At 38.6% G+C, this 14953-nt stretch overlaps 1 protein-coding gene across 3 annotated transcripts in view; it reads right to left on the bottom strand.

Annotated features, from left to right (window-relative positions):
• ntsr1 (neurotensin receptor 1 (high affinity)) overlaps positions 1 to 14953 on the bottom strand; it is a 132216-nt gene that overhangs the window by 95051 nt on the left and 22212 nt on the right. For all 3 annotated transcript variants that reach the window (XM_072556440.1, XM_072556441.1, XM_072556439.1), the window contains exon 3: positions 2550 to 2640. In XM_072556440.1, the coding sequence (XP_072412541.1) occupies positions 2550 to 2640 (91 nt within the window). The remainder of the gene's footprint in view (positions 1 to 2549; positions 2641 to 14953) is intronic.

Genomic DNA, 14953 nt, shown 5'->3' with positions numbered 1-14953 from the left:
GGTTGGAAAGATCAAACTAACTGAGTACCACAGGGATTAGTTCTAGGGACTCAATTATTTACTATCTGTATTAGTAGCTTGGAGGAAAGGACAGAGTATAATGTATCCAACTTTGTTGATGACATAAAAATATGAGGAAGTACATGTTGTGATGGAGATGTAAAGAAAATGGAAGGGAATACAGATATGTTGTGTGAGTAGGCAAAATCTGTCAGATAGAGTTTAATATAGCAAACTGTAATGTCATATTTTATTAGGAAGAATCAAGAGACAGAATATTATTCAAATGGAGACTGGAAAAAGTGCAGCTCAGATGGCTCTGGGTCATTTTTTGTGCATGAAACACTAAAAGCTAGCACGTAATTGCAGAAATTAATTAAGATGGCAAATGCAATTTTGGCCATTATTGCTAGGGATTCGTTTAAAAATGGGCAAGTCTCATTGCAACTGTACAGAATGTCAGTGAAGTTGCATCTGAAGTACTTTGTACAGTTTTGGTGTCCATATTTAAGAAAGGACGTATTGGCAGTGGAGGAATTTCAAAAGTGATTCACCAAAAGCTGATTCCTGGGATGAAGTGGTTGACTTATTAAGAAGAAGGAGTGTTTATCTTATTGAAATAGACCAGACACTAAGGAGGTTTGACCGGGGTAAATGTTGAAAAGATGTTTCCACTTGTAATCATGAAATAGGGTCATAGAAGTGGAGGAATTTCTTCTCCCAATGGGCACTGAATGTCAGGAATCTTTGATCCCAAAGGGACATGGAAGCTAGATCACTGAAAGTATGTAAAAAGGAGGTAGCTCAATCTTTTAAAATATTGATAAGGTAGGGACTATGCAAAACTGACAAGAAAGTGGATTTGAAGCCTTGAGCTGACAGTCATGACCTTTTGGAAGGCTTGAGGGGTTGCTCCTATTTTTAAAGTTCTTATGTTCTTGTTGTGTGCCATTCAGATTCTTTCATCTTTAATTCTGTGGTTACAAAAGCTAAACATGATGAGTTATATACAAAAGAAAAAATATTATCATAACTGTCAGTAACAGCAAAATGATACATCAGTCTGAGCAGCCAACCATGCCTGAGATTTCCAGTCAGATTTTTTCTCCTGTTATAAATTGGAAATTGCCTTCCATTAATTCAGTTAGCAGACTATTCAGAACATTGTCAAAGGTGCCTAATTATGTGAATAAAAATTGCATTGAACTCTTTACCAATTTCCTTTGGACCTTCTAAGTATATTTTACAGAATACAGGACTGAGCTGCCAAAAATGTAATAAATTGAATCCTGTCAAAACAGAGACTGTTCCGACAAAATGTAACACACTTCCAAAAAATAATTTCACATCAGAACAATCAGAGAAAGAAATGGCTATTTTCTCAATTTACGCTCAACGCTTTAGCATCCTAACTTTCCCAGCCTGTCTCAAATTTTATTTAGATCTCTTAAGGTGCTTTTTCACAATAACAAAAACATTACCTGTAGATCAGATTATAGTTATCCCAAGACAGTTCACAGGAGTTTTATACTATGAAAGCTTATGAGGTACTTTCAGTTTGCAAATATTTTTGACAAGCACAATGTAGATTTTTCCTATTACCTACTAAACATCCAGAAATGACCAGAATTGATTGAGCACAGACTTCCTTCCGATCAGTTACATTTAAAACCCATGCAGAATAGGAGCATTTTGCACACAGTTGCTGAAAAGAGTTGAATTATGGTATCTTGTAACATAATTGCCTAAATACATATAAATATATTTTTGATGCTGCCTAGCTTCTTCCAGCCTCCTGCTTGGCTACCTTGGATTCCAGCATCTGCAGTTTTTTTTGTCTCTAAACAAATATAAAATGTGCTGAAGGGAAGGTACCATGCCAAGAGTTATATGTTTTGTAAATCTATGATTTGCAAACCTAGAAATGCCAATGGAGCCAGACATTAGATCATGTTTTATAGTTTGTGATTAAAGGAGACTGTGCTATACTTTTGAGCACAACTTAACAAAAAACATTTACTTGTTGATTGTTTATCATTATAATATTATCGGTACAATATTTTAAATTGGTACACATCATCTCATATATCCATATATATGAGACTAAACTCTCTTTTTTTCTCTTAAAGATAAAGCCAAAACACCTGATAGTTGAAAGTTGTGTGCAGTTAATGGTTTGATTGAGGGAATCATTCATTTCTCCAAATTCATACAAGTGTAAACTACAGAAGGTGGTCACTTAGCCAACCATATCCATCTTAATTCTTGTCATATAGTTGTGCTCCCTGATATGTTTCCATTTTTGAACATTGTCTTTCATATAGGAAAGTGAAAATTTAATGGATCAGAATTTTAGAAATTTAACTCATTTGAATCAATATAGAAACACTAATGTTTTGCTCAGTTCATTCATTTATAAATTGGTAACTTGCTGTATAAATCATAACGAAGATATATTAATAAACAGAACACGCTTTTGATTTTTAATTCAATATACACCATGAACATTGTCATCAAACTAGAACCTTAGTCAGTCATTAAGCACTCACTCTGTCCAGAGGTGTTTAGGGACATAACAGAACATAAGTCGGCGTATGTGATATGGAAGCCAGCAGACAACAAAGGCAATGACCACAGCCCCTGCCAAAAGAAAACAGATTTATTAATCTTGCTGTATATATTTGTTCTAAGTATTTGTATTGCAACATTTCTTGAATTAATTTTTAGTGAGAGAATGAAGAAAACTGAAGAATTCTGACACAATAAAAGTTATTTGTGAAAAAAATATTGTTCACAGATCCTTACAAGTAACAGCAGTATTGCAAACAAAGCAACATCGAAAATAGGAACAGAAATAGGCCATTTGATCCATCGAGCCCACTGTGCTTTTAACAAATCATGGCTTATTCCCTCTCTCTCCCCATGCCCCTTAACGTGATTAGCCTACTATGGTAAAGAATTCCACAGGTTCACTATTACCTGAATGAAGAAATATCTATTCATCCTGAGACTGGGACTACTTGCGATGGATGCCTGGGCCTGTCACTCTGAAAATGACCCATTTATTTCTCCGCTCTGTCTCCTGTCTGCTAACCAATTCTCAGTCCATGGCAATACATTATCAGCAATCCCACACACTTTGATTTTGCACAATAACTATTATGGGACTTCATTCCAAGCTTTCTAAAGATCCAAATACACTATGCACACTGGCAGTTATGTCCTCAAAAAAGTCCGGTAGGTTTGTCAAACATTATTTCCCTTCCATAAGTCCATACTGATTTTGTATAATACAATTGGTACTTTTTCAAAGTGTCCTGTTACCTCATTTTATAATAGACTCCAGCATTTTCCTTATTACTGATGTTAGTCTAACCAGACTGCAATTCCTCGTTTTCTTCCTCCCTCCTTTTTTAAAAAAGTCCAGTTATATTTGCAACTCTCCAATTTGTTGGAACAGTTCCAGAATCTTCAGACTTTTGGATGATGACAACCAATGCTTCCAGTATTTCCATGGCAAGCTCCTTTAGTAACCAAGAAGTAGATTGACCCAGGGATTTACCAGCTTTTAATTGCATTAATTTTCACATCTTTGTTTTGTTAATACAAATTTCCTTTAATTCCTCCTTCTCAAACTCTGGCAAATGTTTCATGTCTTCTTCTGTGAAGACAGAAAAAAAGTAGTTGCTCAATTTTCTGCCATTTCCTTCTCTATTATCAATTCTCCTCTTTCAGATTGAAAGGGCCTATAATTGTCTCCACTAATATTTTTCATTTTACATATCCACAGAAGGTCATACAGTCTCCTTTTGTTTTCCATACAAATTTAATCACATCCCCTTCCTTACCCTCTTCAATCAACCTGTCAGACATCCTTTTTCCTGAATTCTAAACCACTCCTAGTTGTCAGGCTTCATACTTTCTTGAGTGACCTGATATGACTTCTGTTTGGATCTAATACTAATCCTTACGTTATCCGTTGTTGGACCATTTACGGTGTTGCATTGTTTATCTCAAAGAAATATGAAACTGCTGCAATGAATGCATTCACTCCTTTAATAGTAAACATTGGCCTGTCCACTAACATGCCCTTTTCTGAAATTATCCAGCCCATTTCAGTTAAGTCACCCTTTTATACTTCATAGTTTCCTTTGTCTAGATTTAGAATCCTATTTTTGGATTGGGCCACTTCACTTTCTATCTTTATGAAGAATCTTTTTCATGTTTTGTTGTTATGGTTGCTGGAGGTCAATCATCTCACCTCTAGGCTGTTTATACATGAGTTCCTCAGGGTAGTGTCCTAGGCTCAACTATCTTCACCAGTTTCATCAATGGAGCTTCTCTCCATTATAAGGTCAGAAATAGGGATGTTTGCTGATAATGATGTTCAACACCATTTGAGGCTCCTTAGATATTGAAGTAGTCCATATCCAAATGCAACAAGACCTAGACAATATGCAGGCTTGGACTAATAAGTGGCAAGTAACATTTATGCCATACAAGTACCATCTCCTACAAGAGAGATCCTAACCATTGCCTCTCAACGTTCAATGACATTATCATCACTTATTCCTTCATTATCAACATCCTGGGTATACCATTTACCAGGAATCGAAATGGATTAGCCATTTAAATCGTTTGGCTACAAGAGCAGATTAGAGAATAGGAATCCTGCAGTGAGTAACTCACCTCCTGACTCCTCAAAGCCTAGCCACTATCTACAAGGCTCAAGTCAGGAGTGCGATGGAATACTCTCCATTTCCTGGAGGGGTGTAGCTCCAACAACGTTCAAGATGCTTGACATTATAACTCCACCTTCAAGTTCCCCTCCAAACCACTCACCTTTCAGACTTGGAAATATATCGCTATACCTTCACTGTTGCTGGGTCAAAATCCTGGGCATTGTGAGTCAACCCACAGCAGGTGGACTGCAGCAGTTCAAGAAGGCAGCTCATCACCACTTTCTCAAGGCCAACTAGGGTCAGGCAATAAATGCTAGCCAGCCAGCAATACCCACATCCCACAAATAAATACAAAGAAAAAAAAACAGGTTGAAGCAGCCTGCTTGATTGATACGATATCCACAAACATTCACCCTCTTCACCACTGATGAACAGTGGCAGCATTGTGCACAAGATACACTTTTGAAATTCACCAAAGCTCCTTGGACAGAACTTTCCAAACTGAACTACTGCCTTCTAGAAAGTTTAAGGTGGAAAATATATGGGAACACCATCACCTACAGGTTCCCTTCCCAGCCATTCACCATCCTAACTTGGACATATATTGCCGGCCCTCCAGTGTTTGTAGCATTGTGGGTCTACACACTGCAAACAGACTGCAGCAGTTCAAGAGGGCCACTCACCATCATCTTCTCAAGAGCAGTTAGGGATAGACAATAAATGCTGCCGCATCCAGTGAAGCCAACATCCCGTGAATGAATAAAAATAAAATTCAGACCAGCATTCTTAGTGAATGTTGGAGCTGGCTCAATGAATTAAATAGTCTGCTCCTGTTTCTAATTCTTCTGTGTTTTTTAAAAAAAATCAGTACTTGGTCCTGAAGATCAATTTTAGTTTGCAAATTAATAAGTGGCGTCTTGCTGTCCTTGACAACATTGCTCCCATTTTCAGAAAGGATGTGGTCATTTTATTGATTTTGCGTCAGTTATACTGCAATATGCCAATAAGATGAGATTTGCTTGAATTTGTATGATCATATCTTTGCAGAGGTGGAGATCTTGGACATGGCATTGAATATAAAACAGCTGTTCTTTAGGCAGTTTGTGCTAATGTTATTGCAATTTAATTACTATCTCCAAAACCTTTTGGATTCTCTATTTTGAAGTGGTAGCTGCTTTGTGGTATGATATTTCTTCTATAATGAGAGATTCCTATCATTTTCTGAAAATGAAAGATGTCCATCTTTTGGATGTGATGTTAAACCAAGCTGCAGATGTTCTTCACGATAGCTGTAAAAGAAACCATATGCTTTTTTCCAAGAAGAGCAAAGCAACTTAAGATAGAAGTGAGGATTAATTCCTTGTCTCAAAGGGTAGTGAATCTGTGGAACTTTTTACTGCAAAGGGCTGTGAAGTTAAGTATACTTAGAGCACAGAAAGATAAATTTTTAATGTTTAAGGGATTCAGGGGAAAGAATAGAATTGACTACATTGGAGTGATTTATTGTCACTTGTGTTTTTTTTACCAATAACTATAGTGAAAAATGTTTACATCACCACATTCAGCTGCCATTTAAACTCCTATTATGCGAAATGTGAATCTTTGTCAAGACCAATGGAAGTGATAGGCAGCTTCACACACCATCTTGAGCAAGCTATAGACCTTGAGAATGTTTATTTCAAGCTGGCAATTTACACCAATTCTAAGACAAAATACAACATTAAAGTTGTTTGCAAACCAAGGAATGTTCTTTAAATCTAATCTTGATGTGAGTATTGATGTCAAACATGGCCCCAACAGAAGGTAAATGTTTAGTTAGATCTCCTCATAGCTGTGACAAAATAAAAATTACTGTTTATACTCTGATTGTGAGTACAACTTTAGTACAGTGAAGTCCGTTACCAGATCTCAAGCAATTCCCATGCAACGGGCATCCCAGATTCAAAATGGGAATTGGACTTTGATTTTTTTCTAAACTGCATGGCTCAGATGCATGCCTGATCAAAGATCTTAACCATTCATAGTCATTCTTCCAGCTGCCAAGGCTCTGGGAATCATCTCTTTAACATTGGTGCATTTCTATGTCTCTTGTTTCCTTTAAGTCAGACCTTAAAACCTACCCATTGTAACAAGCTTTGGCCAATTGCCCTCATATCACTTTATGAAGCTAAATGGCAATTTTTGTGAACAAGACTCCTGCAAAGTACCTTGGAATGTCTTACTACTTTAAAGTGCTCTATAAATACAAGTTTCAACGCTTGTTGCAAGTATTTTAAAACAGAAATCATGACAAGAGATTTGCTCAAGAGTGAGAATATTTTATGCAGTTTTACATACAATATGGATGCTCAGTAAAAAGGGGCTGAATTTCAAAATCATTGTAGGGCTCTACTTTGATGGAGCAAAATGGAGACCATACTTGGAAGAAGAAGATATCACAAAAGGTAGCTACTCTCTAGCCAAGTGCATGATATCTCAGGGGGTCGGGGCCAGTCAATGGTGATGATGGGGCCATGGTGGTCTCTGGGCTGAAGGAATATCCTCCATCTTCCCCAGAACTGGTAAGCATCATTGTGACAGGAAGACTCCAATACCCCATCCTACCTTCCTGCACTGTTTTGCAGTGCCCTACACCCACACCTCCCAGAGAGCTAGTGAAATCCTTTTCTCGGAATGCTTATCAGGAGGTTAAAAGCTGTGTTTCTCATGATGTTCTGAATATTGAACTGAAAGAACGGACAGCCACAGACTACAGCAAATTCCCAATTCTTGCTGCTGGCAGGCAAAGCTCATCACCAGGATTGCAAAGATGTGCAGGTTAGGTCAACTAGCCATGCTAAGTTGACCATAGTGTGCAGGCTAGATGGGTTAGCCCTGAGGAATGCAGGGTTACAGGGGTAGGGGGTGAGCCTGAGTGGGATGCTCTTCGGAGGGTCAGTGTGGACCCGATGGACCAAACGTTGTGTTTCTGCACTATAGGGATTCTATGTATTCTATGGATATAGCTGACATAGAAGGCTGAGCTTGACAGCAACATTGCAAAGGAATAGATCATTCTGCCCCTGGAGCCTGCTCCACCACTCATTCATGTCCCAACTAATGTGTGCCTCAAATCAATCTGTCTCTTCTCTGCCATATCCTTTGATACTCCTAACCTATCAATATCTAAGACAGTTCTAAACACACACAATTCATAAACTGCATAGCCTGGGGACTGTTCCAAGACATTGCTCACGGGTTGTGGTCAGCTGCTGGTTTCCTCTTCCAACAACTGGCCCTGTTTTGAATTGAAAGGTACGGACATACAAATGTCTCTCCTCATCTGCTGCAGTTATGCGACCTCTCCTGTGCAGCGCATGCACACTTTAGGCAGATATCTTAAACAATTTGAGTAAAATCCCCATGTTGTACATACTGCTGGGTTGTATGTTCAAAATACTGCCAGAAGTGGCACTGAGGTAAGCATTGCAGAACTGTAAGAAAGCACAACTACCGATAGGGAGATGGAGCTATGTCCAGAGTTGTGGGCTGCCAATACAGAAACAAAGAGGCCAATCACTGATAAAATCAATGGAAGAAGGCAGGTAGCTGATCAAGAAGAGGTGAATGTACCACATACACAGATCACCCATTAACTAGCTTTGTCTGCCAGAAGCATTATTGGGAATTTGCCATAGTCTTGTGGCTGTCCATTCTTTCAGTTGAATACTGAGAACATCTTGGGAAGCACAGCTTTTAACCTCCTGATAAACATTCCGAGAAACGGATTTTACTAGCTCTCTGGAAGGTGTGGGTGCGGGCACTGTAAAACAGTGCAGGAAGGCAGGTTGGGGTATTGGAGTCTTCCTGCCACAATGACACTTACTAGTTCTGAGGAAGATGGAGGATATTCCTTCAGCCCAGAGACCACCATGACCCCACCATCACCATTGACTGGCCCCAACCCATTAACCTTCATAATGATGAAGAGCTTATTCTCAAAATATCGACTCTCCTGCTCCTTGGATGCTGCCTAACTGGCTGTGCTTTTCCAGCACCACACTCTTCGACTCTGATCTCCAGCATTCGCCGTTCTCGCTTTCTCCTCACCCATTAACCATTAACCATCAGACTCCAAGGTCAACAGCAAAACCACACCAGAAACAGAACAACAACTGGTACCTTAGCAACAAGTAACACAAAGAGCAACACTTCCTGGGAAATACCCAGATGAACAGTCAATGAAAATGACATACATGTACCATAAAGAGATCCATATGACGAAAGGGCTGTACGAAATGCATACGTGTAAGCTGATGGTAATAATGATCTGCTTTGGCGTGAGACTAGTCATATGTAAATTTACTTTTTGGGGAAGTTAAAATGCATATGATGGCATGCAATTTTTTTTGTGTAAAACATTTGAATTGGCATGTAATCATGTATAAATATTGTTGCTAGTGACTTCATGTGACCTCTGCCATGAAGTATGGACACTGCATTCAGATATCTTAAACCCACTTGAATAATGACCTTGTGTTGAACAACTGCTCCGCTGTTCACTTGAAACAGGCTGAGCTGTGAACTGGGGCAGCTGTTGCGTAGGAGGAGACTGAACAGTATTCTGTAAACGACACGTCCGCTTTCCATTTCCCTTCTGGGTTCTCTGCTCAATTATGGACTTTCCCATATTGGCTGCTTACCGAAAGATTAGTGAGTCCATTTTTCTGTAAATGATCACTCATAATGGTGTGAGATCCATCAATTTTTTTTAAAAACCTGTACGGTATTTCTTGCTACCCTGATATTTCTTCCTTTGAGGAATGGCTGGAACATAGGATGTATGTTAATCTCTACATCTAACATCATTACTTCACAATCGAAATTGTTGCATCAAAGTGGTTAAGACTGATCCTGCAAATTTTATTCTACTCAGAAGTGAAAACCCCACCAAAGAACCAAATACCAATGAACTGTCTGATCTAGCAATGGCCAGATCAAAGCTTGTCATGATGGAGATGATCACTCCATGATCTAATATTGAAGTACATTCTTGGAAGGATAACATGTCAATTTATTTTTAAGTTAAACCAGATAACATTGAACAACTTTAAATTTCATTGCTTTAACAGGTGTTGCAAAATATATGGAACAGACTGCTTAGAGAGGTAGTACAGTACAGACCAATAATCTTAACATGAGTGTTACTGGATATATATTAATCAAAGAGAACAATTGAGTCAAATAAGATCCCTTAGGTGGTCACAGTGGGATTTTCTGACCTCATATATTCCTACGGTTCTATCATTAACTTCTGGAGAAAACCGAGCAATGTAAATCGATACAAATTTAATGTAAGTTCCGGTCCTGATCAAATCCCTTGAAGCCTAATGGTGTATTTTTTTAGTTCAATTGTAGTAGTTAGAGTCTTGTTCCTGCTGAGGACACAAATTCAATTAATTGTAGGCATTTGAAATAAAATCTAATTTAACAATAAGGCAAATCATTTAAACATTTGCAATTCAGAAGATGAGCTCTATAGGCTTTCTTGAATGATAAAAGAAAACAAAAGAACTGTGGATGCTGGAAATCAGAAACAAAAAACTGAAATTGCTGGAAAATCTCAGCAGGTCTGGCAGTGTCTGTGGACAGAAATCCAACTTTATATTTCAGGTCCAGTGACCCCTCTTCAGTATTTATGGACTTCCAATAGTTCCACAATTTCCTACATTTTGAGACTCACATTTCTACTTTTTTCCCGTAGGTGGTAGCAAGTATAGGTAGTCATCTCTGCAGAGACAGAGCTAAAATGAGAGGGATTTAGGCTACTATCTTACATGTCCCAATGACTATTAAATGATACAGCAGTAATCACTTTACAGTAGAAAGTGTAGGATGACTAAATGATGCAAAACAACTTGTTTGCAGCAGTGACTTAAATGCATATGCTCGTGGTATGAAACATTGTGCATTATCATGATGTGATTCTTCTGTCATGATATTGCATGTTATCTGACTTACTGTGAGGAACACTGTAGGGCATAAGCTAGCTATTCCTAAAAGCAATTAGCTTCAGCCAGGATAAAATGTCACATCAGAGTTATTACGATTCCAACCGTTTGGACAAGACAACAGGGGTAGTCTAAACATCATTCATGGCCCTGCAAGTATTTTTAAACATCAATGACATATGATTCACTCAGGTTTCAAATATCTGAGCAATCCTAGTGATCACACTGTTTGTTCTTTCTGTATCTTCCTAATACAAAGCAACAATGCAAACAATCCAAAAAGCTACTGATGAAAGGATTCCCATGGCTAAAGTATCTACGACTCTTCAATTTTAATCCATTTTGAACTTAGATCAAGAGAGAATGCAACAATCCGTAGTATTATGACATGACCTTTCTTCATATCTGAATCATATACACAAAGAATTAGAGAAATGAATGCCAGACTGTTGTAGCCTAGCATGGATGTCAAAATGTTCCTTATTCTTGTCATCCTATTTCTCATGCATTAAACCCTTATTTGGAAATTCAAGCATCCCACTGAATATTGTAGTCAGCAAAACCACACACACTCAGCACTTTCAATGTAGCAAAAAGGGGCATTATCAATTAAGGGCTGTGGGTATAACATAAATCATTGATTAGAGAATGAATGGATTGAATCTAACAAATGACCAGCAGTGTATTGATATTCATTGTCCAAGCCTATACCTGAACAGTAGATACATGGATGAATCAATGGAAAATGACATTGCAATGTAATCGAATTCATACATTATTTAACGTCATAGGATAGAAGGGCAGTGAAGTGAATTGAATAGAATGAAAGTGTTACCTTCACAAAGTGATTTAATAGACAGGGAGCATAGCAGGAAGTGACTGACAATAACAATACTATCTCCTATATCCACAAGTAGGGGAAAAGATGTAAAACATTTCCCAAGTTTTGGAAGTGTGCCAAAATACGTTCAACAACAATGACAACAACAAACATAATGGCAACATTTATTTAGATAAAATGTTCCAAGGTACTTAAGGGCATTATCAAACCAAATCTGACACAGCTACACTTGGAAATAATAGAGTAGATGACAAAGACTTCATCAATTCTTTGAATGGACAATTCACCTGTTGTTATTCTCTAAACATTTCGCCATGACCGTGCGTATTCATCCTTTTCAGATAAAAATCTAATTTCCTTATAAGTGTTTCAATTGAACCTGCTTCCACCACATTCGCAGACTGTGTATTCTAGCCTTTAAGCACTCCCTGTGTGAAAACGTTTTCCCTCATGTCACTTTTGCTTCCTTTACCAATTAATTTAAATCAGTGTTCTCTCATTTTTGATCCTGTAATATGTTGGAACAGTTTCTACTTAGCTACTCTGTGGACGAACATTAAAAAATTGGCATGTTCAAAATACCAGAATTGGAGGAGTGCAGACATTTCAGAGGGAAACACTGGATAAGATTACAGTCAAGGGAGGAACCAACCCAGGGCAAAGTTGGATTATTATATTTAAATTTGAAATTGAGATGTTGCTTGACCAGTGGCCAACACATAAATTAATGGATGCATGGGACATAATAACAAGTTAGAATATGGGAACAGAGTTTTGGATGACTTCAAATTTGCTCAGAAAATAAAAATAAGAAGCTGCCAGATATGCCTTTGAATATTCAACTCACAAAGGTGCAGATAACAATTTCTGCATCAGATGAGCTGAGGCGGGGGAGTCAAGCAAGGTCATGGAAGTGGAAGTAGATGGGCTTGTTAATGGTATGACGGTACAGTCAGAAGCTTATCTCAGTGACACATATAACACAAAGGCTTTGAAAGGCTGGTTCCACCTCAGACGATTGTCAGTGATGAAAGAACCGAGATTGTGGCAATAAGTGAAGACAATTGCCCATCCAATTCCCGATACCATTAAAGCAATGTGACAATTTATGGACAATGAAGGGGTCAAGCCAGGCGGGGTGGTGATGAGGTTACAAACTCCAGTGTTTAAAGACTTTGACTCAATAATTTGGCAATGGAGATGGATGGTTACCAACATCTTGCAGATCAAAATTTGCTTGTTTGTACTTTTTGAATTCTTTGATTAGCACAGAAGGCAGCTTTCAATGTCAGACATAGTTATTTCGTGATGTGGAATCAAGTTGAAATACCTCGCTATTACCTCCTGTGCAAGCATTCATTCAAACAATGCAGGGCCAAGTTTGGTTACAGGAATGCTGCATTTATATTATCTTTCTTTTATTCACTTCTGGGATATGGCCACCACTGACTGGTCAGCATTTATTGCCCAACCCTAGTTTCCCCAGAAAAGATGGTGGTGGGTTGACATCTCTAATCGCTACAGTTTACATACTCCTATAGGGTAAGAATGCCAGGATTTTGACTTGGCGATAGTGAAGAAACGGCAATACATTTCCAAGTCAGGATGGTGAGTTGGTTGAAGTGCATCTTGTAGATAGTATATGCTGCTGCTATTGAGTGCTAGTGGTGGAGCGAATGGAAGTTTGTGGATGTGCCAATCAAGTGGGCTACTTTGTCCTGCAATGTGTCAAGCATCTTGAGAGTTGTTGGAACTGCTTCCATCCACGAAAATGGGGAACATTCCATCGCACTTCTTGTAGATGATGGACAAGCTTTGGGAAATCAGGAAATGAGTTACTCACCAGCCTTTGACCTGCTCTTGTAGCCACTATATTTATGTGGAAGTCCAGTTAAATTTCTAGTCAATGGTAACCCAACATTTATTGATAGCAGGACATTCATTGATTGCAAAACCATTGAATGTCAGGGGATGGTGTTAGATTGTCTCTAATTGGAGATGGTCATTGTCTGCCATTTAGGTGACATGAACGTTACTTGCCACTTGTCAGCCCAAGCCTGGATATTGTCCAGCTATTGTTGCATTTGAACATGGACGGCTTCAGTATCTGAGGCGTCACGAATATGGTTGAACATTGTGCAATCATTGGCAAACATCTCCTCTTCTGACCTTATGATGAAGGGAAGGTCATTGATGAAGTAGTTAAAGATGGTTGGGCTGAGGACACTACCTTGAGGAACTCCTGCAGAGATGTCCTGGAGCTGAGATGACTGACTTCCAGCAATCACAATCGTCTTCCTATTTGCCATGTATGGCTCCAACAAATGGAGAGTTTTCTCCCTGATATCCATTGATTCTAGTTTTGCTCAGGCTCCTTGATGCCATATTCAGTTGAATGTGGTCTTGATGTCAAAGGCAGTCACTCTCACCTCACCTCTGGAATTCAGCTGTTTTGTCCATGTTTGAATCAAGGCTGTAATGAGGTCAGGAGCTGAGTAGCCCTGATGGAGCACAAACTGGGCATCATTGAGAGGGTTATTGCTGAGCAAGTGTTGCTGGATAGTACTGTTGATGACACCTTCCATTACTTTACTGATGATCGAGAGTATTCTGATGGGGTGTTAATTGGCCAAGTTGGATTTGCCCTGCTGTTTATGTACAGGACATAACTGGGCAATTTTCCACATTGTCAGGTAGATGCCAATGTTGTTATTGACAACTGTTGAAAAGTATGACTTTTTTCCCATGTTCAATGAGAAGTTTTCACACAGTACTGGTATTAGTGACATATCTGCCAATTTCTGAACTTTGAACTGTAATGAAAGAGACAACGTACTTTCATACAAAACACAAGCAGAAAATGACTATTTAGCTCCACAAGACTATTCGGCATTCAATAAGGATGTGGCTGACCTGTATTTTGAATTCCATGTTTTCCATCTATCTCAAATAGCCTTAGCTTCCCTTGCTTAACAAACATCTATCCATTTCTGTCTTAAAAATATTCAACAAACAGCCTCTGCTGGCTTTTGTGGCACAGAGTTCCAAAGTCACCCAATCCTCAGAGAAAAAGTATTCTCCTCATCTCTGTCTTAAGAGTGAAAACCCTAATTTCAAAACAGCGCCCTCTAGTCCTAGACTGACCCACAAAAAGAAACATCCTTCCCACGTCCACCTCGTAATGTCCATTCACGATTTTATGCACTTCAATCAAGTCAGCCTTTACTGGAACAAGCCTGTCCAATTTATCGTTATAATTCAACTCATTTCTTCCAAGTATTAATCTAGTAAACCTCTTCATAACTACCTCCAATGTATCTACATACTTCCATAAATATGGAAACCAAAACTGCACACAGTATTCAAGATGTGGTCTCACCAATGCCCTCTAGGCATTGAAGAATAACATCATTACTTTTATGTTCAATTCCTCTCGTAAA

The sequence above is a fragment of the Chiloscyllium punctatum genome, chromosome 37, assembly GCF_047496795.1.
Source record: "Chiloscyllium punctatum isolate Juve2018m chromosome 37, sChiPun1.3, whole genome shotgun sequence".
NCBI classification, from domain to species: Eukaryota; Metazoa; Chordata; class Chondrichthyes; order Orectolobiformes; family Hemiscylliidae; genus Chiloscyllium; species Chiloscyllium punctatum.
The sequence above is the reverse complement of the archived record's forward strand: the minus strand, read 5'-3'. Positions and strand labels throughout refer to the sequence as shown.